Below are 27,695 nucleotides of genomic sequence, written 5' to 3'. Positions count from 1 at the left end.
CCTCTGTCCCAAGAACCCTTACCTCATCGCTAGCTGCCATTACCTCAGAAATCTATTTCTGTGTTTATGCACTGTCTCCCCCACCAGGAGGAAGCACCCAGGGGGCAGGCCTTTTGTCTGTGGGCTGCTGCGCCTCTAGTTCCTAGAAAGACGCGTTACTGGGTGAGCAAGAGTCTGGAGTACAGAGGGTGAGTAACGTGAAAAGCAAAACCTCATCTCCTCACCCCTGGACAAGGCACTAGCAACTCGCCGTCTGTTCGTGCAATGGTCAGACCGCCGCTGTTCACCCACCAGCAACACCTAGCGCGGGGTAAGGGGTTTGGGGCCTACAGAGGGGAAAACAGATGGGCAGGGAAGGTTTGTTCAAGACAGGAAATAAGTTCACGAGCTGGACCCAACTCCGCAGTGCACCTTGGGTCTGTGCATTCACTCCGCTTCTCCCGAAATCTGCAGAGATGGTCCTGTGCGTCTGAGCCTCACCGGCAAGGAGATGCTCATAAAGCACCATCTCTAATGGACTTGCGGAACTGGGTCTATCTCAGATGTTACAGGTGATAAGAGAAGGAAGATGCAGGCTGTTATTCTCCAAGGGCTTCTGCACCGTGATGGAGAAAGAACGCCACACCCGAACCTCTGAGTCCGAGGAGGTAGCAGCGAGTGGCAGAAGGCATGGCGAGTTGTGCTCCACCCACTAGAGAGAGGAGGCAGGACCAGGCGAGGGCGGTGGAGACGAGAGCCCGCTGAGGGGTCCCGTTCCCACCCGGGCACCTGGAGGCTGACCCCCTCACTGCCTGGCACCTGCAGGGGATTGAGGGAGGGAAGACCCATAAAGCCCCAGCCTCCCGGGAAAAGGGAAGAATTCACATCAATGAACACCCTGCCCTTTGCAAATAACTACAGGTTAACTACGGAGGATGCCTTTCCTGACAAAGCAGGCCTGGCCTGTGTGGTAGCTCTGTTCCAGGGAGTCAGGGCCAGCCCTGGTACCTCGGGCTGAGACCACACCAAGAGCGCGTGAACCGAGAAGGGTGTCTGTAAACCCCCTCCCCATTCACACGCTCCTACTGCCCTGTATCTCTTCCTCCTTCCGGGCAGGAGTTGGGTCAGGTCTGCGAGCACTTGTGAGTCCAGCGCTAAGGTTCTGTACTCTTGGGGAGAAGACCCGGGTGCTTAGCGGAGCCAGCTTGGTAGGAAATAGTGCCCGCCCCTCATCCTGACGACAGGTGACACTTAAGAACAGCTTGCAAAACATCCCCACTGACTTATCATGTATGTTCTCCCCTCAGAAAACACCCAGCAGACAGGAGGAAATGGAGACACAGGGAATAAATTCAGATGTTTTATTCTGGAAAGCACATGTGCACAGAGTTTCAACACAGAAAATTAACCTGGGAGTGAATGCCGGAACAGATCGGCTACCGACCTTCATGCAGCAAGGTGAGTGACACGGACCCGCTGGCCCTCGGAAGCCCACAGTGCCTGCAGGAGGGTGAGAAACCAGGAGGCTGAGCCCCAACACACTGCCCAAGAGAACGCAACAGAAGTGGCAGGTTCCTAGTGACGAGAAAAACTTACAAATAGAATCAAAACTGATTCAAGTCATACAGTGAAAGGACAAAAGGAAAAGGGAGAGAGATCAATATGATCTGAAACAACTGTTTTAATAGTAAGTTGCTGACCTTTTGTTGGACTCCAGTTCAAGACGCCTGAGGACGGGGTCGCCCTGGAGGGGAGACAGGCCCTGCTGTCTAAGACCCTCTGCTCATCCTGAGGGCCCCGCCGCCCAGTGAGGGACACGGAGGACAGGGCCTGGTCTGTCAGCGCCTGGATAGTAGCGGGTCCTCTGGACTTGCTGTGGGTCGGTGGACCCAGCACCCCTGGCATCCCCAGCCTTCCTCTGTACATCTGATTGGGCTTCTGTAAGATCTGAGATCACCTGCAAGGGGAGCATGCTGGGTTTCAAAGAGTGTGTCCTGGCCTCGTGACAAGTCACACTGTCCAGGCATTTTTGGCGCTTTCTCTCCTTGTGCCTAACAGAGCCCCTCCTCCCCTGCCAGCAGATGCCAGCCAGTCCCTGTAATAAACACAAGGGTCATTAATATTAGCAACAAGCTGGACCCAATGAACCAGTGAAACTGACTTTTTTTCACCTGTCTTCCTTTTATATTACTCTGCCAGTTAATAATCTATTCCTGTAACTCTACTTCCTTGGGATTTTATTAATTCAGTAGCAGCTTCATCTAAAATCTGTTGGTCTTAATGATACTGATGTTTCTAAAGGCCAAGCAAATGGCTCTTTCTCAATCTTGTCTCGTAAGAGTCTCAAAGTCTCTAAAGAGAAAACTAAATTAACTGATTAGCTATGCATCAGGTAAGCAACTCATATCATTAAAAAAAAACGGATAGACAAGTCTGATTACTGTGCTTGAAATGTACTAAAAGAAAAAAAAAAGTATTAACATATCAAGTTACTATGATGATTATTTTAATAATCTTCAGTAAAAGCCCACAAATGTTTTCCATTCAAGAATGCCTGGGATTTAAAAAACAAACAAACAAAAAAAACACTTGGGATAAAATGTTCTAGGCCAATATATTTCAGACTGCAGGGCTGGTTCTAATTTAGAACTGACTACAGACCTGGAGTTAAGGGATAGAAGTGCTGACAGTCACGCCCAAGACTGTTAACTGCCCTTTTGCTCTATCACTGCTTCGGAGAACTTTCAGAAATCATTAATGACTGTGAGTAAGGCAAAAAGCTGTGAAGAAAAATGGTAATAAGAACACAAGTGATAAAGGGCTAGAAAAGATGCACAACCGTTTTAAAATGAAGATGGCTTGGAAGGAAAAAGGGATAAAAGAATTAGATCATCCAAATGTTATAAGAAAAAAAAATGCTTTTGGTTTTCCTGATAAATGGCAAATCAGAATCATTTTCCCTCAGATTTCACAGTCAACGTTTTCTTAATGTTGTATCTACAAGTTGCCATTTCCTTCCAAGTATGTTAACTGCATAAAAATAAAACACCTCCCCATAAAACACCCGGGAAAGAAAAATCTCCTCCCTTCTCAAAGAAAACGAGAGACCCTTTCATGACTATTAGACCGAACCATCGCCCTCTCCTTCCCATACTGTCATTTGCATTTTAGAGAAGAGAACGGCTCATTTTCACTCTAGAGCCACTTGTGCTTCATTTTTGAAGCCCTCTGGAGCAAGGAAGCGGTTTCAACTTTTATAACGGAGGTAAGGGACAACAGAGAAGAAAAAGAACAGTGGAACACTCTGAGCCAACTCAACTCAAACAGGACCAAGCTCCTCACTGTCCATGTCGAAAATGAAACTTTGATCTTTACCAAGTAAGTGACTTTTAAATATTTAACTTTTTACTCAAGATAAAAGCACGAATCTCTCCTAACTAGAGTAGTATTAAAATGTGACTATTTTTTCTTCAAAGGGGAAAAGAGGTGGATTAGAAAAAAAAGGTATGTCTCCTTGCAAGCAAAACAGAGAAAAAGGTATTATTGTTGTTACTATAATTATTAAGCCACAGACACATAAAATCCACAAACTGGATTGGGGTGGCTTTGGAAATGCAGTATCATATCAAAGGGGCAGACTGTTTTGAACATTCTGTACAGATCGGGCTGAACAAGAACCAAAGCAAACCTCCCCCACAGCGGTGACACGCCTCGGGCCCCGGGAAAGACAGCACGGCCTGCTCCGGCAGCGAGGTTGCGAATCCTCTCGGGCACCGCGTGGGTCATCCCGCCGAGTCTGCAGGTGAGGCTGAAGGGTTCTGGCGGCACCCAGTGCGAAGCACGTGCATCACTGGACCAATTTCTGAATGAACTTTTATAAATATATACAAATCAGTTACAGGCACTTGAAATGTCTTTGGCTGGAATAACCCAACATTGCAAGATAATGTATTCACAGAGTGTCCAGGCCCAGGCTGGCTTCAGCAGGCGATGATTATGGTTCTTTCAGTCTCCCTTGGCAAACGGCAGCTGTGGGATTAGGCGTCTGCCAAAGCCACCTAGGAGAGAGCAAGACGGCCAACGGGTCACGCAGCGACGCCCAGGTAACTCAGCCCCACCAGCTCTCCTACTAAGGCCCTGGGCCCAGCGCCAAACCCAGGGAGCCACACGCATGTATCTGCCAGACAGGGGAATGATTAAAGCGCTAAAAAGATCAAGCTCATCGAGGAGGTAATGAATAGAAGTCAGTTGATCTCAGGAAGCGCTATGCTGAGATGGGCCAAGTGTCAGCACCCTGGGAGGTGACCAGGTCACCACGTGGGTGACCTGACCCACGTGGAAGGGGGCGGCCCTTGGGGTTAGCCGTTCTCCAGCGGGGAGCTATTTTTAATACATAATTTTTTAAAGTAGTTTTTTTAAAATTATTTTATTTGGCTGGACCAGGGCTCAGTGGCAGCATGTGGGATCTAGTTCCCTGGTCAGGGATCGAACCCAGACCCCCTGCACTGGGAGTGCAGTCTTAGCCACTGGACCACCAGGGAAGTCCCTACGACATAATTTGTTAACGATCTAATTTTCATTTTGCTTGTTTTGTTTTTTGGCCACACGGTGTAGCATGTGGGGTCTTAGTTCCCTGACCAGGACACTGGAAGGACAGAGTCCCAGCCGCTGGACCCAGGGAAGTCCCTCCAGTGGGGATATGAGAACGGTTATTTCCCACCAAAGACGGGTATATGGTTGAAAATGCAACACCATGTTATAGGCTGAGGGGCAATGGCTGCTGATAGACAGGAACTAATTTCCCCAGAGAAAAGGAATCACCCACAGTAAGTGGAAATAGGACTAACTGGGACTTTACCCAGAGACCTCCAGAGCAGTCCTGGGCCAGACCCCACCCACCGCTCACCTTCTCAGGACAGAATTCAGGATTGCTCTGACGCAGTTTGCTGGGTCTGCCTTTGATAACCGCGTAGCAAAACATCGTTATCACCATCACGAAGAGGAAGTAACTGGTGTGCATAAGGTGCAAGTTTATTAACGAGCGGTCATCCTAAACAGAGAGAGCCAACCAGAGATGTCCGCACTGAGTCACTGAGATTTTAAGGCTGGCTTCCTGAAATCAGGGGGCACAACCTCTAGGCTTGCCTCAACGTTCCTTCTCCCATGGGAACCGAAGGTTCTCCTCCTATCTTCTCAAGGAGGAAAGCTGGAGCTCACGGTGTTCCAGACACCCACCCACACCCTCCCTTCCTAAACCGGTACTCTGCTCAAACTCCCCCCGGAGCCTTTAACCCTTGCCCTTCCCTTTCTCTTTGTTCTCACAGCCCTTAAGCTGCTGACCCCCCAAGTCTGTGTTCCTAACCCCTGGCTACTCCTCCCCAGAGAGGCTGCAGCCTTTCCCCACGTGGATGAGGCCCTTGCTGGAAACGCCAGCCGTGACTCATGCCTTTGATCCCCACAGGTGCCCGGCCACAGGCCCGGCCAGCTGTTGAGATCCCAGCCAGGCCTCCACTCCTGTTCCTTCTCACAGCTCCAGGCCTCAGGCTCCATCCCATTTCGTGTATCGGGGGGTAGACCAGTCTTCCTGACACACTGCTTTACAAATTTCCTACAGCCCAAATGCAGGCAGTGCTGGCCTCCTCCTCCAAGGAGATCGAAACGCCTCAGTGAGGCCCAGAGGGCCTTCGGGAGCCTGGCCCCTGCCCACCACAGTCTCAGCTCCACTGCGCGCTCCTGCAGGCCCTGCTGTTCCAATGCCCACAACTCAATACAAGTGAGACATAAGGAAAGAGAGGGACCGCCAAAAAGAGAAGAAATCCACCCGGCATGTACTGACAGAAGAGGAGAACATTTACAAAAATTCAGTGCAGTCTTTTAAAAGTGGGTTCCAGACTGAGGAGCAAACAAAATCGGCAAATCACCCACTAGCTCAGAGGACAGGGCCTTCCCTCTGTCCTCTCTTTGTAAAGTAAAAGCCCATCCAGGCATCAATATTTAGCTAGAGTCCTCTCCTCCTATTTTCGTCTGCCTCTCTGAATCCCACACTATGTACTGCTCCTACCGCCACTAACCACAGATGCTTCAGCGAGGGGCGTGTGCAAGAGGAAGGCTGGCCAGCCTCTCCTGCAGCCCCTCTGAGTTAGCACACAGCTGCAATCCATACGTAACTGCTGTTGGACAAAGCGGAAAATGAAGAACAGAAGCAAAGCGGCGGCGTGTCTCGGCAAGTCTCCAGCTCCCCAGCCTGGTCTCCCCACCCGGTGGGACATCGAGAACGGCAGGAGCTAAGCTAACCCAAGGACGGAGGTGAGCGGGGTCTGCTCTAACGGTTCCTGGACACACACGGACACACAGGATTCTTCTCACTTACGTCTGGAACAATAACTGTAAGCTTGGGGTTTAAAGCATGGTAGACTTTTCCAATGGCCCCCTTGTAACACCAGAAAGGGTTGTAGTCTTGAGCGTATTTTGTGTTGGCATCCCTGGCCGTGGTGAAGATCTTATACCAGAGCGTGGCGTTGCTGTAGGTGTCAGGAACACAGTGCGGCGGCTGTCTGCAGGAGAAGGGGGCGAGACACAGCGCTGAGCAGGCCTCAGGTGGGGAAGGAGAAATCGGAGACAGCTGTATTTTCTTGAGATAAGGCCTATTATGTTTTTGGTTCAGTGATTTTTTTTTAATTAATGAACACAACAGAATAAGAACTAGGCATCGATACTTGAGAGTTTGGGTGTTAGAATTTTGCTTTCAGAATTCAATCCTAGGTCCTCTCACCAGAAAGGAGTCACTCCTTTTAAGCCCATTTTCTCAAATAAGCTAAACTTTCAGTCACCACTGGAAGTTTTCCATACAAACTTCTCTATCAGCTGTTACAACCAACAGCAAATAATGCTGAATTTGGCCTACAAACCTCCAAACATCTAAAACAGATCAATCCCAGGGCAATTATTTGAAAAAGACTCACCCTAACATCCTTAAATAGGCTCTGCCTTGTGTATTTCACGTATTTATAGATCATTACCTCCTTTACAGAGAAAGCAGAGGCAAGAACAGCCTTAAAGGCAAAGCGGTTAACACTGACAGGTGCTCAAAAAAAAAAAAAATGAAGCAGAAGTTTCAACAAAGTAACTGTTTCATGGAAAATAAGGTTCAATTTATACTATCAATTTAAAAAATAACTCTTCCTGGATAATGCAGATGAACAAAATACTGTTCAGAAGTCGTCATTATGGGTCATTATGGTCAAAGGATCAGCTCTTACACATCTTTCCTGTGGCTTCTGCTACCAACAGGAAAGGAAGTCTAAAACCTGCAAACACAACCAGATGCTTTTATGACGTTACTGAAACACTAACCCTCTGATATTTATATGCAGAAGTTTTACCTCAGAAAAGCAAGTTAAACTGAAATAATCCTATAGACAAGTCCCAGCGATGACAATTCTACAAGGTAACGTGACGCCAGCTGTCCTGAGAATTTGCTGCTAAAGCATTCTAGTCAAGTTCACGGTAAACAGCCTCTCACAGATGTCCACGGGGGTCAGGGAGCACTTACACGGTGACGGGGAACACGCCGGGGTGAGCTGTGAGGGTCATGCAGGCTGTGAACACCACCTGTTCACAATGCCCGTGAAGGGCACAGTCGTCCGAGCTCCAGGATGTGGGCAGGGTGAAGGTAATATTTATCTCCTCCTGGGCTTCCCTGCCTGGAAAAAAAATCAGTGTTTTGGTAAATAAGGCAAGAAATCTTCCATTTATGATTCTCTGGGATTTGACTGAATCCTGAAATCAAACCCACCCAGGAATCCCATCAACCCAGGGAGGTGGGACCCCTGCCTTTGCGGGGGTTTCAGGAATAACAGTGGCTGTTCCGAGCCAGACTCTGAGGCCTGCTGAGCGGGTAGACCCACGATGCGGCAAACACAGCCGGGCCGCTTCCGGCCGCCGCCTGGAGAGGCCACGCCAGGGCCCGGCCATGCCCGAGGGGGACGGCTGGGGCTGTGAGTCCTCACCACGGGCACAGCGCTGGCACAGCACTCGCCACTGTCACTCTGCTTTTGTATGTGTCACTTCACTTGGTGGGCCACTATCCCGTGAACAAGACCAAAGAAGTGTTACTGTAACCCTTTCACATATGAGCAGACTGAGGATCAGCAGGTCAGACTTAAGAAAGGTCATGGGACAGGTGAGCGATAAAGTGCAAATGAATACCAAGGTATTAAACATCACAGCAAAAGAAAAAGGTCCACCCGCTACATGGAAAACCCAGATGTTGCCCTCACCGTCTTACATGGGAACACCTCTCACCAGGAGCAGCCAGTAGGGGGCTGCCAGGTACTCCCCAGTTCCTTTAAGGACTTTCAAAGGTTCTTGGTAACCAAAGATGATTCCCCTGAGGCCCAAGTCTCTGGCACAAAGCCCGTCCTGATCATTCCAGCTTCCACTACTTCAGCTTCCTCCTGATTCACCTACAGGCTGTCCTGGGTTTAGTCCTAGTCCGAGGGCAGCGCTCAATGTTCTACAGGTGTTTAATATTATTTAACAAGCATTTATACAGCATTTCCTGTCTGCCAGGAACTACTCTTAAGTGCTTGATGAATATTAACTTACATTATGCTTGTCTCTTTCATATCCCAAAATGGCAAAGGGAAGAGACCAGATCTTCGGTTTTTCTAATTCCTAGCATTCAGCCCAGTGCATTAAAAAAAAAAAAACTTAAGACTTAACAGCAATATCTGTAGTATGTACAAAACTCCAACACGATGAACCAGAATTTAGACAATCTGTGTTTAACAGACTCACAGATACAGAGAACAGACTTGTGGTTGCCTCTGCTGATCCCAAACTCCCAATCCTTCCCTCCTCTCCAGCAAACTATTATACAGAATGATCTTACTGCACAGGGAACTGTATTCGCTACTCTGTGACAAACCATAATGGAAAAGAAATGATAAAGTGTGTATGTATAACTGAGTTACCTTGCTCTACAGCAGAAATTAACACGACATTGTAAATCAACTATACTTCAATAAAATTTTAAAAATACAAATAAAAAAATGTGCATTTAAGAATGTTAAGACCATAAATAGGCCTTACAGTTTCTTCCCAGCCTCCCACTCTTATAAGCTTTCATTGAGCACCTACTGCATACCAAGCACTTGAATAAGTGAAGATGTAGTAGAAATGGTTCTCCTCCCTGATTTTGTTTAGTAAACTCAACAAGAGGGAAGACACATACAAAAACTAAGGAACAGTCTAAGGAGGAAAACCAGACACTCTAATACTCTGTGTTGTAACAGCTGTGGCCAGAGAAAGCCTGGGGGAGCTGGCTCCCACTCACGTACCCGAGAGTCCGATCTGATGCCCGAGGATGGTGGAATACAGATGCGTGACGTTTCGCGAGTACCCGCCAAAGGGTTTGAGTGGGTCCAGGGTGAGGGTGATGGCTACCGAGATGTTCACTGGGCCCGCATCCTCCAGGGGCTGTGGGGACTGCGTGGACGTCCTGGCCTGGCCGCTGGTCACTGTGCTTTCCAGAGCTGCGGTGTCGTTTGTGAGATGCTTTAACGTTTCATTCTCTGAGACACACAAGTCCAAGTCATTAAACCGCAGGAGAAAAGTATTCCAGTCCTTTGGTGAAACGAAAGAGAAGCGAGGGTGAGACGTCTGAAAGTGCTGCCGGCGCGGCGGCACAGCCACGACCCTCGCGCGGCGCCGCGCACGGCCCACTGCGCCTCGGTCAGTCCTTCAGAACGACGAGGAGGGCACAGCCTTCGGCTTCCTGCGCTGCCGTTACCCTGTGGAACTCCAAACACTCTCACATCCAAAATCTAAAATATGAACTCTCCATTGGCATGACCTATTCAATAAACTGAGTTGAAACAACTCAGGAAAATATGTGAAGGAAAAAAAGTATATCACACTCACAGAAAATCATCTAGCCTCAAGACGACTTGAACAAAAGTAGTAAAACATTCAGAGTATTACCCTAAACTCATTCAGCAGTTACAATTAGCTACTTTTATTATTTTAATTCGAGGATAACTGCTTTACCACGCTGTGTTGGTTTCTGCCATACAACAGTGTGAATGAGTCATAAGGACACATATGTCCCCGCCTTCCTAAGCCTTCCTCTCACACCCCCCACCCCTCTGGGTACAACTAGTATTTTTTAAAAATTAAGGCTGCCTTAAAATATTTCCTTAAAAGGTCCCTTTTCTAAACTGAGCTCCTTCTCTCTTGAGAACATGAAACCGAAGTAAATACCCACTCTGATGTTAATACTTTCTCCCCCTCGTCATGGACCCTGGGTGCCACTTTAGGACAGAAACAATTTCAAAAGGGAGGAGAAAAAAATGTTCTCAAGCTTCTCTTTATATCTATATTGATGGTTTAAACTATAAATAGTTTTAAAACTGATACCAACATAGGAAAGTACCCACCAGGGAGTTTTTTCATTTAAGCAGAAACCCAAAGATGAACTCAGGTTAGAAGGGCAACAACAAATCAACCTAGGCTGTTCCACACAACTCCTTTCTCCCAAGTAACATTGCCAAAGCTGCCAAATGTGAAGACAAACCAAATGACACAGCCAATAACTGTAACGTTAATTAAAAATACTATTCAAGTAATTCCCCAAGCGGTCAAGTCTACTTTTACAGCCCCAGTTTATCAGTATTGGGCGTTTAGTAAGAGGGCAACCAGCAATTTCAAATTACACTCTCTCTAACACCTAAAAACTCAGCAGATTATTCAAGAACATCAGAGCTGAGAATGAATATTCTAGTCTTGCCCCTTCATATTCCAGATATGAGCAAACTGAGGCCCAGAGCAAAGTGGGGACTGTCCAATTCCAGCTGAGGTGAAAGCAGGCAGAATCAGAACTAAGTTTTCTGATTCACAGTCCCAAACTTTCCCTATATACCCAGGCTCCTTAACTGAAGATAAAATCCCTAAATTAAATCATAAAGTTCTGCAGTATCCTGCAGCTCTGCTTTCCTGCAGAGTTCGAGTCCATTTTGAAGTTGGCCAAGGCCAATGTCAGGCCCCATTCTGCTTATCAAGGGCTAATTATCCACGCTACATCTTAACCTCTGGCCTTGGCTGAGCATTCAACATGGACTTGAGCTTGGAGGGAGAGGAATGCCAGGATGCTGCAGAACTTTGGTTGTGACTAGAATGTTCATTTGCAGTCCTAAAGACTCAGGCAGGGTCAGAAAAGGGAGAATTAAGCCAGCCAGTAGGTCTCCTGGTAAGAAACTCTTTGGAAGGGTTTAGTGGGAGAAATAGCTCAAACTTGTTGCTCTGTGTCAGAGAAGGTGGTTCCTCTTGCCAAGATCATCTATAATCCAGAATGGCACAGAGTGAGCACCATCCCCACGCCACTGAGCAGAACTCTGCTCTCCGTCCCGAGGCGCGCACACTGTGACAATCATGCAATCCCTACCCCACCCCCATTCCCACCAAGGAACACACCCAGGAAGAAAAAGGGCAGGAGAAGGCACTCAAAGAATCCACTAAAATGGAAACTAGTTTGTCCTAAAGGAAACTCATCCACCAGGAAATTCACTGTTATCAGTGGTTTGGCATAATGTAAACTTATTAACAGGTATATTGTCATTCACCTCTATTAAACAAGATTATTAACTCTGTATTGTTTTCTGATATGCAAGAACATGCTTTTTGGGGCGGGGAGGGGGGGTACTCTGTGCTGCATGGCTTGTGGGATCTTAGTTCGACCACAGACTGAACCCAGGCCCTTGGCGGTAAAATCACTGAGTCACCCGCTGGACCTCTAGGTAATTTCCAAAAACATATAAAATCTGTACTATGACCGTTCAAAAACTACTATATGCCTAGATTAACAATTAAAGAGCAATGCCCAAATAATTCATTTAAACTGACCAAAAAACAAAATCTATAAGGCAAGTCTGTAGATAACTGAAATTTTCCATGATAAGAAGAAGAGAAATATATTTGTAAATAAGATCCTGCTTTCTAATTTTTTAGAATTCTGTCTTTCCAATGAAAAGGCTTTCAGTACAGTATAAAACTCCATGACAATATATGGTTTTAAAATAAATGCTTAGTTTTTTTTAAATAGCAATTAGCTAATTTAATGTGAATAGCAAAAAGTTAGTTCTTGAACTTCTTGACACACACCAATATACTTCCTAAAATACATGCTTTGTTGCTGAAACAGTCTACTAAAGCTGGTAGCATTATTTAAATCAATAACTACCTGACTAGGTTACTTCCTACCAAAGTGAGTCACTGCAAGATGGAAGGCCAAAAATTCTGAATAAATATGACTCCTCACTGGGATAAATAAAAGTCACAAACCAAAGAAAGGTACATGGAGAGCCAAAAGGTGTTTTCCCACCCTACAAAGGTCCAGCCCGTCTGAGAGGAGAGCTGAGAGTTTACTGTACCTCTGCCATCTCTGGTGACTTGATCTCCTTGATCTTGAAGAAATAGCCCAAGGTCAGGAAAGCGATCGCCATGGCGCTGACGCTGATCATGAACACCACCAGGGGCGGCCGGCTGCTGCTGTACAGCTTCAGGCTCTCCAGGGGGTTGGTGCTGAGCATTCTTCTGATCAGCTCCACCTGGAAGGAGTTCATCAGAATCACTGACAGGCTCGCTGAAGGAAAACCTATGACTCACGTGTTTCTTTACTGGGGCTGGGGGGGGGTGAGGTCACACGTTATTGAACTTGAGAACTGTCTGATCATAAATCCGTTCAAAAAGACTAGAAGGGGAAAAAAAACAAACATGAAATATTAACTATTATTATTTCCAAATGGTAGGATTTTAAAAGACAGACATTCTTTTGGTTGGAATTTTCTAATTATTCTTTAAGGAACATTTGCTACCTCCACATTACTTCAGAAATCAGGTAAGTAGGTCAGTGATACGACACAAATACATGCCAACATGTACAAAAATAAGCTGAGGATGCTCTCATTTCCTACCACTGAAGAGTGGAATTCTATTTATTCAACGTTCTGCCCTGTTCACCACACTCCTGCCCGTTCCAGCACCGTGCAGAGAGTACTCACTCCCCTGCTTGAATCCCTTCTGCGGCGTCCTACTGAGGCTTCCTGTCAAGGCCCACAGGGTGTCATGATCCAGAAACCCTGCCAGCCTCAGTAACTCCATTTCCACCAACATTCCCTCCCCCATTCACTGGGCACTGGCCGCACTCATCTTTTCTCAGGAGCAGCGCGTCAATTTCTACAGGGAAGTCAGCTGAGACTTAGACAGGGATGACCCTGAACCTGCAGATCAGTCTGGGGAGTACTGCCGCTTTAACAATATTTGTCTTCCAGTCCACAAACCTTGGGTGTCTCTCCAGTGATTTATGTTCTCTTTATTTCAGTATTTTGCAGTTTTCAAAGCACATATTTGCACTCCTTTTGCTAAACTTATTCCTAAGTATTTTACCCTTGGAATTTTTGAACATATCCTACCTGAAGGCTTTTACCTCTGCCTAGAGTCCCTTCCTCCTTAAATTTCCACATGCTTGCTCTTCTTCAAAAGTAGGTTTCTGCTCAGTAGTCAGCTCCTCAGAGAGCCCCTCCATGATCACCCTCCACCCCGATCTCCCAGATCCCTGCCTCAATTCCTTCATGCTTTTCAGTTAAATTTTTACTTGTTTACAGTCTTATCATCCCTCTTTCTGACTCCATGACAGCAGAGATGCTGCCCGTCTTGTTCACTGCTACAGCCCCGGCTCTTGGCCCCGAGAACAGCAGAAGCACATAATAAGTTCCTGTATGTATGATCAGGCTACAATACTAAAATCTATTTTTTAAATATGTGCCAGCTTTTAAAGTTGAGAGAGAAGAAGATGCATCAACAGCACCTAAGAACAAACAGCGACCGCCTGCACCAAGCAGGCTGGGCACCTGTCTGTCTGCACAAGACGTGGGCTCAGCCTTGTGTTTGAGACACAACCTGGTGACCCAGCCCACGGGCTTTACCTGCTGTGTATGACGCACCTGTATCACAGTTATCTTGGGTTCTTCCCACCGTGTCACTCACAAAGGACACCACAGCAGGCACAAGTGGCTCTAACACAAAGAGGTCACCAGTAGCCCATCTGCAACCTGACTGTCAGACTCTCCCAGGAAGTCGTCCCAGTTTATATTCCTCTCCCCAGCCCCCCACCTACAAGGAAAGCACTCTCCATTTCCCAACATTCATGCCAACATTTGATATTCTATGTGAAACTGTGTCTCACCATTATTTTAAGCTACATCTCTCTGAAGAGTATCTTTCTACTTCTTTATCAGCCATATAGATTCTTCCTAGGTGACTGCCTGAATCTCTGGTCATTCACCAGTAGGATGTTTGTCTGTGTCTTATTAATATTCAAAAGTTTTTTGTTTTTGGATATTTTAGATACTGGACCTTTTTTTCCAATTTTTTCTAAACATTATATATAACTACTCCAAGTCTGTGGGTTTTCCTTAAATATGGCTTATGGTATTTTTGGCCCTATGACAGGTTTTTCATTTTTTTAATGGCTTTATTAAGATGAAATTTGCACACCATGTAATCTACTCATTTAAAATATACAATTCAGTTCACAGATTGGAAAACCATCACCATAGTCAATTTTCAAACATTTTCATCATTTTCTAAAGAAACCTCATAACCTCTAGCAGTAAATGTCTATTTGGGTCCACTTTCTTTTTCAACAGTTTTTTTAAATTTTCTCTTAATCATCTTGTTGGATTGATTCAAAGATAATTTATGCAGCTACCACTGACAGTATCCTTCTAAAAATGACGTTTTCCCTTGTTACTAGTTTATACAACAGCAACAGACTTCTGCGTATTGATCTCAATTTCAGACACTTTGCTAAAATCTTTCAAATTCAAATTAGACTGTAGCTTCTCTTGACAGTAACTCCACAAGAAATAACAGTGTTTCTTTCCAATCCTTGTTTCATCTTCTTTTCTTTTTCTTACTTTGACTAGAACCTTCAGTGAAATGAACAGAAGCAGCAATAATAGGAATCCTTGCCTCACTCCTGACTTTAAAGGAAATGCTTCTGACGCTTCACTAATAAATACGGTATATGCTAAAGATTTTTGAAAGAAATTCCTCATCAGGTTAAGGAAGTACCCTCTATTTCAAGTTTGCAAAGAGAATTTCACTATAACTGTTACATTTTAATGAATGCTTTATCTGCGACCTCTGAACAATCCATTTTTCTACTTTAATCTGTTAACATGAACTATGCTCATTGATTTTTTTTTCACAATTCATTTGCATTCCTTGAATAAATTTAATATAATCATGATCTTTTAAAACTATATTGCTGACTTATGGTTGCTAAATTTTACTCTGAATTTCCACATCTATTCACAAGTGAGATAAAAAAAATTATAAGCCAAAATCATTCTCTCCTCAGCTATATATACTCCCTGACTAGTACGGTTAGGTCATTCTAATATCGTAGGATTAACTGATTGTGTTCACTCCTATTTTCTAGAACAACATATATAAGATATCTGCTTCTTTTTCTGGGAAGCTTGATAGAGTGAAAATCACTCAGTCGTGTCTGACTCTTTGCAACTCCATGGATTATACAGCTCTATTCTATAGGCCAGAATACTGGAGTGAGGAGCCTTTCCCTTCCCCAGGGGATCTTCCCAATCCAGGGATCAAACCCAGGTCACTTGTATTGCAGGCGGATTCTTTACCAGCTGAGCCACAAGGGAACTCCAAAGTTTGATATACCTTGACCAAGAAAACATCTGGACTCAAAAGTTTCTTTTAGTTTTGTATTTTGATGGGCTATCTTAACTACTTATTCGTGCTTTAAAAATAAGTTTGACTTTCCTGGTGGTCCAGTGGTTGGAATCTGCCTGCCAATGAAGGCGACACAGGTTCGATCCCTGGTCTGGGAAGATTCCACATGCCTTGGGACAACAAAACCCATGTGCCATAACTATCTGAGTCCATGTGCTGCAACCACTGAAGCCCTCACACCCTAGAGCCCCTGCTCTGAAACAAGAAGCCACCGCAGCAAGAAGCCCTCGCACCAAAACTAGAGTAGCCTCTGCTCACTGCAATTAGAGAAAGCCTGCTCGCAGCAACAGAGAGCCAGCACAGCCAAAAATAAATAAATAATTTTTTAAAAAATCGATGTCTTCTATTTCTAGCAATTTTGATAAGACATTATTTTAGGAAACTGCCCATGTTATATTGGTTTTTAACATTTCTGGCACAGTATTATCTTGTGATTTGTTCAATTTTTACTTGTAGTCCTGTTCTTTTTCATTACAAATGTTGTGATGTGTTTGTCTTCTTCTCTCTCCTTTTAATCGGTCTTACCAGAGCTATATTGTATTTGTGTTTTCAAAGAAAAGCATTATTTGGGTTTATAGATTATACCTAGATAATTTCTTTTCTTTTTTTAGTAATTTCTACATTTAAAAAAAATTATTTTTCTGCACTGGCCTTCTTTGGGTTAGCTCAGTGTGGTTTTTCTAACCTCTGCAGTTGGAATCTTATCTCAGATTTTTTTATTCTTTTTTAGTGGAAGCATTTCAAAATGTAAACTCTTCTCAACATACTCCTCCTTTACCTGCATTACTTTCCCTCACCACTACCATCAGTCTAATCCATCAGCAAATCTTGTGGATTTTCTTCCCAAAATAATGTCTCAGATCTACCTGCTGTGTCCCATCTTCTTAAGATGATGGAGACTGACCACTGCATCAGTCCTCCACGTGTCCCACAGCCCTAAGACCACCGCCTCCAAGTGCCCACTGACTGCCCCTGTACCTACACATTCTACATGCCCAAAACTGAACTAACCTGCATTCCTGCCCAAACTGACTCCTCCTCCTGTGTTCCATCTCAACCCAGACCTTTGGAAAACATCCTGGACTACTGCTGCCCCATACCCAAGCAACTATTAAGAGCTAAAGATTCTGTTTCTTCAACATCTCTTACTTCTGACTCTTCCATACTCGTCTGATACTCCCCTTAGTTCAGGCCCTCATCATCTTCACTTGCAGCTATTGCTAAGAGTCTCAACTGGATCTTCCTGCTATGGGTCAAATAATTCATCTTCCTGTCAGTGACTTTTTTCAAATGCAAATCTAATCTTGTCACTGCCTAATTATCTCAGAGTTCCAAATGACCTAGGGGTAAAGTCCAAGTTCCTTATAATGGCAGTCCACCATAAACTGTCTTGTCTCCTTCTTAATGGTTTGCTAACTGCCTACGATTCCTGGAACATATTAGACAATCCTATAGTTGCAGGTCTTTGAGTCCACAGGTCCTCCTGACCGTCATATGCCATTTCTCACTACTTCAACTCCCCTCTTTCAAGTCCCGGCTGAGGGGTTACCTCATCCTATGAAACATTTCCCACCTCTAGCAGTCCCTTAGAGAGAAGTGACTTTCACCTTTATGTCCCCACTATACACCAAAAATTTCTCACACAGAATGAAATACCTTACTGCAGCTGCCTGTGTACATGTCTACCTTCCCAACCAAGCTGTAAGCCTCTCACAGATAGATACGATATCTTATTGTCTCTACTTTATCAATATCTAAACACAAAGTAGGTAATTTTATTTTTTTTTAAAGTAGGTAATTTTTATTTTTTTTTTTTTTTTAAAGTAGGTAATTTTTAAATGAAGTTTATTAAATGAATCAAATGAATCCAGACTTACACTGAAAAACAAATTAGAAAGTAATTTCAGTAAGATGGCAGAATACAAGACTAATATACAAAAGCCAGTTCTTCTATGTTCCAAAAAGGAACAAGTTGAGTTTGAAATTAAAAACCATAGTATCATTTACATTAGCACTCCCCTTGCCACATACATAAGTGTAAATATGTACAAGATCTATATGAGGAAAACTTCAAAACTCCCATGAACAAAATCAAAGAACTAAATAAATGGAGAGATATTTTATGTTCATCAATACAACGATTCAGTAGGTCAAGATGTCAGTTCCTCCCAACTTGACCTACAGATTCAACACAATCCCAATCAAAATCCCAGCAAACTATTTTGTGGCTATCAACAAACTTCCTCTACAGTTTATATGGAGAGGTAAAAAACCAAAACAGTTAATATTGAAGGAGAAGAACAAAGTGGGAAGGTTGACTCTACTTGACTTCAAGACTTACTATAAAGCTACGTAATCAAGACAGTGTGGTACTGGCAAAAGAATAACTGGATCAATGAAACAACAGAGAACTCAGAAAGAGACCAACAAAAACACAGTCAGCTGATCTTTGAGAAAGGACCAAAGTCAATACAATGACGCAAAGACAAGTCTTTCGGCAAATACTGCTGGAACAACTGGACACACACACGCCAAAAAAGATGAATCTAGGCACAGACTTTACACTCTTAACAAAAGCGAGCTCAAAATGGACCACAGACCTGACAGTAAATGCAAAACTACAAAACTCCTAGAAGGTACACTGGGGAAAACCCTGAGTTTGGTGATGACTTTTAAGATGAGGATATCAAAAGCACCATTCATGAAAAAAGGAAGTGGTAAGCTAGACTTCATTAAAATGAAGGATTTCTGCTCTACAAAAGACACTATCAAGAGAATGAGAAGACAAGCACAGGCTGGGATAAAGTATTTGCAGAAGACATCTGATAAAGGGCTGTTCTCCAAAACACACAAAGAACTATTAAAATTCAACAATAAGAAAAGAAACAACACAACTTAAAAATTAGCCACAGTGCTTAACAGACATTTTGACAAAGATTTTTCAGATGGCAAATAAGCATATGAAAAGATGCTCTCACACCATATGTCATCAGGAAATTCAAATTAAAACAAGATACCAGGACACATTTATTAGTAAGGCCAAAACTCAGAACACTGACAATACCAAATACTGGCAAGGATGCGGACCAATAGTACTCTCTATTCATTAAGTAGGATTCAAACAACAAATGTTGGCGAGGACATAGAGAAAAGGGAACTCTAGTAAACCATTGGTGGGAATGTAAATTGATGCAGTCATTATGGAAAACAGTACAGAAGTTCCTCAGAAAACTAAAAATAGAACTACCAATATGATCCACCAATTCCACTCCTGGGTATATATCTGAAGAAAATGAAAATAATAATTCAAAAAGACACACGCCCCCCAATGTTCATAGCAGTACCATTTACAATAGCCAGGACATGGAAGCAACCTATGTCCCAAGTGTCCATCAACAGATGAACGAATAAAAGAAGATATCCCATATACATATAATGGGTTATTACTCAGCCATAAAAAAGAATGAATCTTGACACTTGCAACAACACAGATGGATCTGGAGGGTCTTATGTTTAGTGAGATAAGTCAGCGAAAGACAAATACTGTATGTTATCACTTATAGGTAGAATCTAAAAAATGAAACAAATATAACAAAACTGAAACAGACTCACAGATACACCAAACTAGTGGTTACCAGTGGGAGGAGATAAGGGGAAAGGAGCAAAATAGCAGTAGAGGGTTAAGAGTTACAAATCACCATATATAAATAAGCTACAAAGATGTAATGGACAGTATAGGGGATACAGTCAATATTTTAGAAGACTTCTAAACAGAGTATAATCTATAAAAGTATTAAATCACTATGTTGTACACCTGAAACTAATATTGTAGATCAACTATACTTCAATTAAAAAATAAAATATTAGTAGGTTTCAGAAACAAAATGTCAACAATAAATTAGAGCTCCATTTATTAAGAAAACAATGAAATCTGAATTGCATATAAAATAATTAGGAACTATTCACCACCTGGAACTACAATAATGAAATATTTAGAAAAACAAAAATTTGAATTCCCTTCTAGATAAAGCTATCATTAAAACCATATCACTCTAGAATATAAATAAACACATACATATATAAACACACATATACATATAAATACATATATATCTCAACATAAATAACCACAAATTAGCAAGCAATGTCAACATACACCAATTTCATTAGAGCAAGTTCCAAAGGAGGCCTATTGGATTCACTTAAAAAGTAAAAGCATTTTTGTGGTTTTTTAGTGAAATTATTAAAAGTCCAAATACTTCATAAACTTAAAATTCCTTTCCACCATTCACAAGTGTTTTCAAAGATGAATTAACAAGGGCTAAACAAATTTATTTCCCCTGCAAAGAATTACAAGAAAATTTCCCTCATCCTCTCAACAGTAAATGTCTCACTTTTAATTAAAAAATAAGTTAAGCTCTATGGGGAGGAGGAAGTGGATGGAGACAAAGCACACGAGCCGACCTCTCTCCCCTACACTCACGCATCCCAACCCCAATCGGAGATGTTCACCAGGATGGAGATAAGAACTGACCTGGGCTGTGGACCTGCCTCTCTGCAAAGTCTAAGGAGGTAAGGTACACAGAACACAGTCAAGGGCCAACTTCACAGGTGTGAGCGCACACGACTAAAGTCCATCGATTCAGTACCCAGAGCTCTGAGACTAGTTTAATGACAACACTAAACATCAGGTTGTAGTTTTTTAAGTAAACAAAAGGCAATGCTAAGATTATCCTAGGGTTAACTCCAGCAACCCACAAGTTAGGAGATCCTAAAAAGGGGGAGAGAGGAGGCTGTTACAAACTTTCTGAAGACCAGCCTGGCCATACATGCCAATAGCACTAAAACTCAGCACACTCTTACTTCTGGGATTCTGCCTCTAAAAAGTGAACCTGAGAAAACCCTCACTGCTGAAAACAAAGACTTAACTACTATGACAGTCATCTTAGGAGTATATAAAATTTTAAGAACTGGAAAACCAGCTATCTAACAATAGGAGGGAAATGGTTAAAGTATAACATAGCCCCAGAAGGAAAACTATGTAGCCGTTAACACAGATCTAAAACACACAAAATGAGATTATTTTAGGTTTTTAAAATATGAGAGCTACACAAGCACCCATATGGGAAAAAAACACATAACACACCCTCAAATGTAAACAAGGGTGGTTACTTTTAGATGTTGAGATTATATGTCTTTCTTTAACATTTCCATCACAAGAATGTATTTTTTTTATAATAATTTCTAACTAAAATTTATAATTGACTGTCAATCGACCCTGCTGGTGTCCTGGTCTAAATAAAGTTTCATTAAACCTTAATTCTATTCATTCTCTTCATTAATAAAGGCAATAAACAGGAAAGAAAATTTGTTAAACCCACCTAGAGGGAAAAAAAAACCCACAAAACAAAAAACAGGACAGTTTAGTCCTGGTGCTAAAGAAAGGCAAAGCTCAACTTGTGGCAATCTGTGTCTGGATTTATGAGAAACCAAAACTAAAATCAGAACATTGACTAGACTCCTCCAGACAACCCGGTACTGCGTGCTCCTACGGCAGGTGGTGCAGAGAGCTTCCCCAGACAAGCGTGGGCTCCTCCATTAGGGCAGAGGTTGGGAAAGCCTGGGGTTGGGGTGGGGTGACCTTGAGCTAAATGGGTGCCCAGGATGGTGAAGGGTCCTACAAGGCATAGGAGAAGAGTGTCAAGGAAGAAGTATCAGCCAAATATTGCTGAGACGTGACCCAGCATAAGCAGTAACAAAAGAAAGGATCTCTGAGCTTCTCGGTGTTTTAGAAAGTACTCAGGTGAACTTGAGCTTGCATGAACACAATCCCCCACCTGGAGAGATCACTGGAGATCCCTGAAACCTCGCTCTCGCTGGGGGGAATCAGACGGTAAAGAGATGATAACAGGGGGTCAGCACTGGTTCCAGGGAGAGGGAGGAGCCAACACATCCACAGGCAGAGAAACAGCCAGTAAAAGAGGAAGGCCTCCCAAGGGAACAGTGAGGGCAGAAGTAGATAATTTAGCAATTATAATATTTTATTGAAAAGGAAGTAAATTAACATTCATCATGCCAGATACACGAGTCCTCTCTGCATCTCTCTCCCCCTCTCCACAGCCCACATACTTCAAAGGATACCACGTGGCAACCTGTTCCAGTTTAAAAGTAGAATCTTTGCACAGGATGGGAATTCCACACTCCCAGATGATATTTCCTAAACAGCTCCTGACTTATTTTAAGTTACACTAAACCACTACTTGTGACGCAGATCAAAAAGTTCACTTCACATGAACAACAAAACCACCATTATATTAAACCGAATTTTCAACCTTAGGCTAAATGAGAAATTCCTTAAAACTTTCTTATATAAAATTCACACCCTTTTCAAAGTTCTGAGGAGACTAGGAGTCAGGGAAGTGGTGGAAGAACCCACAGGGGGACTGTGCGGGGAGGGTGAGGGAGGCAAGCTTTTTCTAACACCCACTGAGGGAAATATGCTGGTCTTATGCTAAGAGAAAAGGCCAGGCAGTCACCTTGATGTGGGAGAGGCTCATTCTGAGTGTAAAAATTAAAGCAGCCTTTCTCAAGTATCCTGTGATGTTTGACACAGTCAAAGGGCTTTAAGGCTGGTTGCTGTAAACCCTAAGGCTAATAAAGAACATTAATGGATGCGGTGCCGGATTATCCAAGACTCAGCAGAGACGAGGACACGGGCTCGTGTCACAGAAACCCTGGGCGATCTCAACACCCAGCTCTCCAGCACTGAGAAATCACCTCCTTCCCCAACAAAAAAGTGAATGCAAATGGAAAAGACCCTCAGAGAGGCAAATGCAGAGCAACAAAGTCTAAGAGAAACGTCAAGGTCTCCACAAAGGTCTCGACGCTAAAGTCGAGGTCTGGGTCTCAGTCCTTATTACCTCCCGGCGCAGTGGACACCAAGGGCCACCCCACCTCCCAGCTGCCAGGACCTCCTCTCCTGGCTGCTCTTCCTTCTCACTCTTCCTCAAAACTTGGGGTCCCCCCTGGGCTTCAGCTGGGCCTCTGCTCAAGATGGACACACTCATTCACAGCTTTCTATCCATTTCACCTACTTCCTCACTTCAGATGGAAGCATCCATCTACTGGAACATTCCACGGAGAGGACCCACAATCCAGGTCAAAGCCTATCCAAAGTCTCCACATCAGCTCCTCTACCCAGGGAGCCCTGCCAGCCATTCTGCACTCTCTCCTACACCCCAACACTTACGGGTTCCCCGCCCCGCTGCCCCCATGGCTGCAGTTCTCCCAACAGTGGCTTTTCTCCAGCCCCACTGCCTCCTTCAGCCCAGCCGGACTCCAAAGGCATCCTGCTCCTCTGGGCTCTCACTTCTGTGACGCCGCTTCTGCACACCTCCTCCCTCGGGCAGGGCCTGGCCCTGGGAAGGTGCGCAACAGTAACATCTAACATTACCACCCACTTTCATGAGTGAAGCGCGATGTTCTAAGAGTTTTGCACATATTTTATCCTCATGACATCTGTACTTTACAGATGAGGAAATTCAGGCATAAGGAAGTTGGCTAAGCTGCCCCAAGTCCTAAATGAACCTGGATTCAAGTCCAGTCAGACTTCAGGGCCTGGACATTAACCAAGTGCTCGACCGGCTCCCAGGAGATGTTAGGGGTTTGAATACAGAGTCCACCCCATCAAATGAGACACACACTGAATAGCAGTCATACAATTTTGCAATTAAGACATCAACAGCGATATAAGTAGAAACCTCTCTCATTAGGGGTTAAGGATCATGTTTAATAGCCACCATTTAAAATGGGCTGAGGGCCAGGCTCCGTGCCAAGTGTTTTACATACATATTTTCTAATCCACACAACACTGCTAAGTAAATATGCCTATCCTCATTTTACCCAAGAGGAAACTGAAATCAAAAGGGGGTAATTTATACAAGATTATATTACAAAACAGTCACAGGAAGTACTCAATTAAGATTCTGACTTAATTCACCTGACCTTAAAACCTGTGCCATCAATCACAATACCAGGGTTGATAAGTAGTTTTCAAGTCAAATGCCTGATAGGAAAAAAAAAAATTTCACATACCTTGGATAGTATATTTTAGCTGACTTCAATATGAGCACAATTAAGATTGATTTTTTCTGAAGTTTAAAACGGTTACCTTATTTCCCATCTCTTTAGCAAGGCAACTCCCACTTGAGCACTTTCACCAGGGTATAAAGCAAAGATGAGTGGAATCTGCTGCCCATAGTTTCTTGTTTCTTAATCTAATACAACTTACAATGCAGAAGAGACTCTCAAAAACTTGTTTCACCCAACAAGTTTAAATGATCAAAAGGGAAATAACAGACAGCATAAAGTTTCAGTTGCTAAATGTGCATTTTAGGCAATAACAGTACTCAAATAAAGACAAAAGGAAAACAATGTGCTGCTGCTGCTAAGTCTCTTCAGTCGTGTCCGACTCTGTGCAACCCCAGAGACAGCAGCCCACCAAGGCTCCCCCGTCCCTGGGATTCTCCAGGCAAGAACACCGGAGTGGGTTGCCATTTTCTTCTCCAATGCATGACAGTGAAAAGTGAAAGTCAAGTCGCTTTCGTGTCCGACTCTCAGCGACCCCATGGACTGCAGCCTACCAGTCTCCTCCGTCCACGGGATTTTCCAGGCAAGAGTACTGGAGTGGGGTGCCATTGCCTTCTCCAAAAACAATGTGGGCTGATATAATTTCATGACTTATTTTCCAAAATTCAGACTTTGACTGTATTTCTACTTACTTGTAACTACTTAATGCATTGCTCCATTTTCAAAATCATGACATAAAATCATGGGAATTTCCAACAAGATCCCTCTTTTTAACAAATAAATTCATCTTAGTCCCAAAATTGAAAATAACTCACCTCTTTGTTCTTAGTTTTTTTAACTGCTGACCTACTTAAAAACCAAACTGAAAGTAACTTTGGATTGAGATGTAATGATTTGGGGTTTAATTAACAGATACTTAAGAAAAAAAATCATGAGTGATGACAAAATTAAATGAACACAACATGGAATCATAACATCTGAACACAGTGTAAAGATTGGGATATATTCTGAAAATAGCATTTTAAAACCAATAGCACAAAATGGCAAATGACAGTACTCTGCAAACTATTACCATCAGACATTGTTCTACAGTCCCCAGGTTTATAGTTATACACAGAAAGAGTGGCATACCTCTGGTATGGAAATGATAATTTAAGGATTTGTACATTTACCAAACAAATCCTAAATGGAAATTTAATTTGCTAAAAACTCTTAAAATCTTTCCTCCATTACCTTTTTTTCATTTTAATTGGAATGTCCCAGTGAAAAAAAATTTTTAACTTTTCTTAAAAAATTCTAAAGTCCTCTCACAAGTCAGTATCACTCAGTAGCAGGTTAATAGTGACAAAAACATCCCACAGATCTGCCATTCCTGCCAGGACCACTCTTTTTCAGACACCTGACTGTAACAAGGAGGAGACAGAGCAGTGGGGAGAGAGGGAAGAAGAGTCAAAAAGGAGGAGTAAAAAGTTTAGCGGGTCCCTAGTATGTTTAAAGAAAAGCTAAGGTTGAAGCCAGTGAAGTCCTAAGACTAATCATAACATTCCAGGGCAATTACATGGTGTCCTGTTTGAACAGCCTCAACAGTTCTTCAACAACTGGGTAATAGAAACAAAGAGCATCTCTGTGAAGTGAACTAAGTGTCATTAAAAACACTCAGGTGATGACTAAAAGTCTGTCATTCATCACTGGGCTGCAGCCAGAGTGGCAGAGATGTTACTAGATCTGTGTTCTTGCAAACTAAACACAGGCACATAAACCACTCGAGGACAGCAAATTTAATTCCCTGATTGTAATACCAGACAGGAACTACAATCAGCATCTTTTTTCATTGTCCTTAAAATGAGTTAAGCACCTGCTTCATGTCACTGGCTGTTTAACAGAACAAGACACACACATCAAATGCAAACAATTCTCTGTAACCCAGGAAACCACCAGAAGCCAGACTCAGTAGCCTGTGTTTTTCTGAAGCAGAAAAGCATTTAACCCTTAACCAGCTGCCTCTCCCAATACTGCCAGACACCTACTGCCTAGCTACCTAGACCGGGTGCCCTTCCACCAAAGGCCCAAGCTTTTTCATCTCCCAGCAAATCTGGAATGACCCAAACCCTCCCCATCCTTCCAGGTCCACCTCAAAAGTCACTTCCTTCAAGGTTATGCGGCAGCCTGGATGGGACAGGGCTAGAGGGAAAATGGATACATGTACATGTATGCATGAGTCCCTTCACTGTTCATCTCAAACTATCACAACATAGTTTGTTAATCAGCTGTACCCCAACAAAAAATTTAAAAGTTAAAAAAAAGTCACTTCCCTTAGGAAGGTTTTCTGATCCTAATCAGAAGGAAATCTCTAATAGCTGGTATCTCTATATGGCAATTAAGTCCTGCCACGTTTTATCGCCCATCCCTTTCTCTAATTAAGTCCCTTGCCTGCAGAAACTATATTTGCACTTAGGTCTGTCTCGCTTCCTGCAGCAGCTGCAGCTCCCGCTCCGACAGCGCAGGTGCGCTCCATCAGCATTTGTGATCCTAGTACCCAGACGCCAGCGGCAGCCCTGATTCCAGTCCATCTCAATTAGGCCACAGAAATTCTTCCCGAACCTTTACTAGGAAGTCAACACGCGGCCTCCATACTCCCAGAGTAAACACGCTTGGAGTCATAAAGTGTATCTCAGTTGCACAACAGGTCTATTTCCTTTGAGACTTCTTAGATCCAGTGAGGGAGCAGGAGGGTGCTTTTATCATTCAAGCCTTAACCGAGCACTCAGCTACAGATGGGATACAAAAAGCTCAGACTCCAAGCTCACCAAATAGAGTGCTACAGGGACAAACCAACAGCCATCACCAACCCTGGGGTCGTGCCTCCCGCTACCTCCCGGAGAGGGCTCACCTTTGAGGCGGGAAAGTAGCAATTCAGCAACCACAAGCTTTCCTGCTTTCAGGCAGACCGCAAAGCAGCTCATCATTCAACACTCAGCCACGGCTGTCATCGGCTGAGAACTAAACTACAGACACCGGATTCTTCAACAAAGGCCCCCTCACCAGCTGTCCACCGATTATGGTGTTTACACGATTGAAAACAGCACAACAGGCCTCGTCTTATTCCAGAGGGTGCCTATCAAGGGAACTAGAATTACCGGCCTCTAGATTACCTTGAAGCCACTCAATTTAGTTTATTAAAATATGAGTGAGGATGAAAAAACATATATGAGTGAAGATGATAATCCACCCCCGCTCTGGTTAGTTACCAAGCTTGACACAAAAAAATACCACTAGTTCACTTCAAGTGTCTGCACGTACCCAAGTCTCTCCCTCCCATATCGAAATGTGTATCCTTCGCAAGCAGAATAACGCAAACGCGACCCAAAGTCAACAAAGGCAAACTACCAACACGTTCCCCGTGCCAAATCCAAATTATCCAGGCCTCGGCTCCAGACGTGGGAAGTCCTGCCATCTCGAGGGCCTCCAGGGAACGCTGGCTCCGGGGACGCGAGTGGACAAACACCGGTGGCGGGAGGCCGAGGCCACCAGCCTAGGCCGGACAAGGACCAACCCCCATTGGCAGCTGGAGCGGGGGCTGCAGCCCGAGACGCGAGGGCGAAAGCCGGCCAGCTCATCCCCTCCCGGCCCGCGTCAGCCCCGGCCGAGCCCCGACCCCCGCCCGCCCTGGCTCACCCCGCCCCGGTGGGCAGCGGCGCGCCCCGGGCCCGACCGGGCCAGCTGCTCGCCGGACGCCCGCGGCCGCTCGGAGCTCACTAGCGGCGGCGCGCGGCCGGCCCGGGGCCGCTCGGCACCATTCTCCCCGC

General features: G+C 44.0%; 1 protein-coding gene across 1 annotated transcript; it reads right to left on the bottom strand.

Moving 5' to 3' along the window:
- Positions 1 to 1,326: 1,326 nt before the first annotated feature.
- On the bottom strand, positions 1,327 to 27,695 carry TMEM248 (transmembrane protein 248). Its single transcript, XM_065924774.1, has 7 exons — positions 27,565 to 27,695; positions 12,408 to 12,584; positions 9,321 to 9,606; positions 7,532 to 7,682; positions 6,350 to 6,533; positions 4,886 to 5,029; positions 1,327 to 4,037 (listed from the first exon to the last, which is right to left on the bottom strand). Exons 2-7 carry the CDS (start codon positions 12,564 to 12,566, stop codon positions 4,017 to 4,019), a joined length of 945 nt encoding a protein of 314 aa, XP_065780846.1. The 5' UTR covers positions 12,567 to 12,584; positions 27,565 to 27,695; the 3' UTR covers positions 1,327 to 4,016.

Source organism: Muntiacus reevesi, chromosome 2 (assembly GCF_963930625.1).
Source record: "Muntiacus reevesi chromosome 2, mMunRee1.1, whole genome shotgun sequence".
In the NCBI taxonomy this organism is placed as follows: domain Eukaryota; kingdom Metazoa; phylum Chordata; class Mammalia; order Artiodactyla; family Cervidae; genus Muntiacus; species Muntiacus reevesi.
This window is presented reverse-complemented; position numbering and strand designations above follow the sequence as displayed.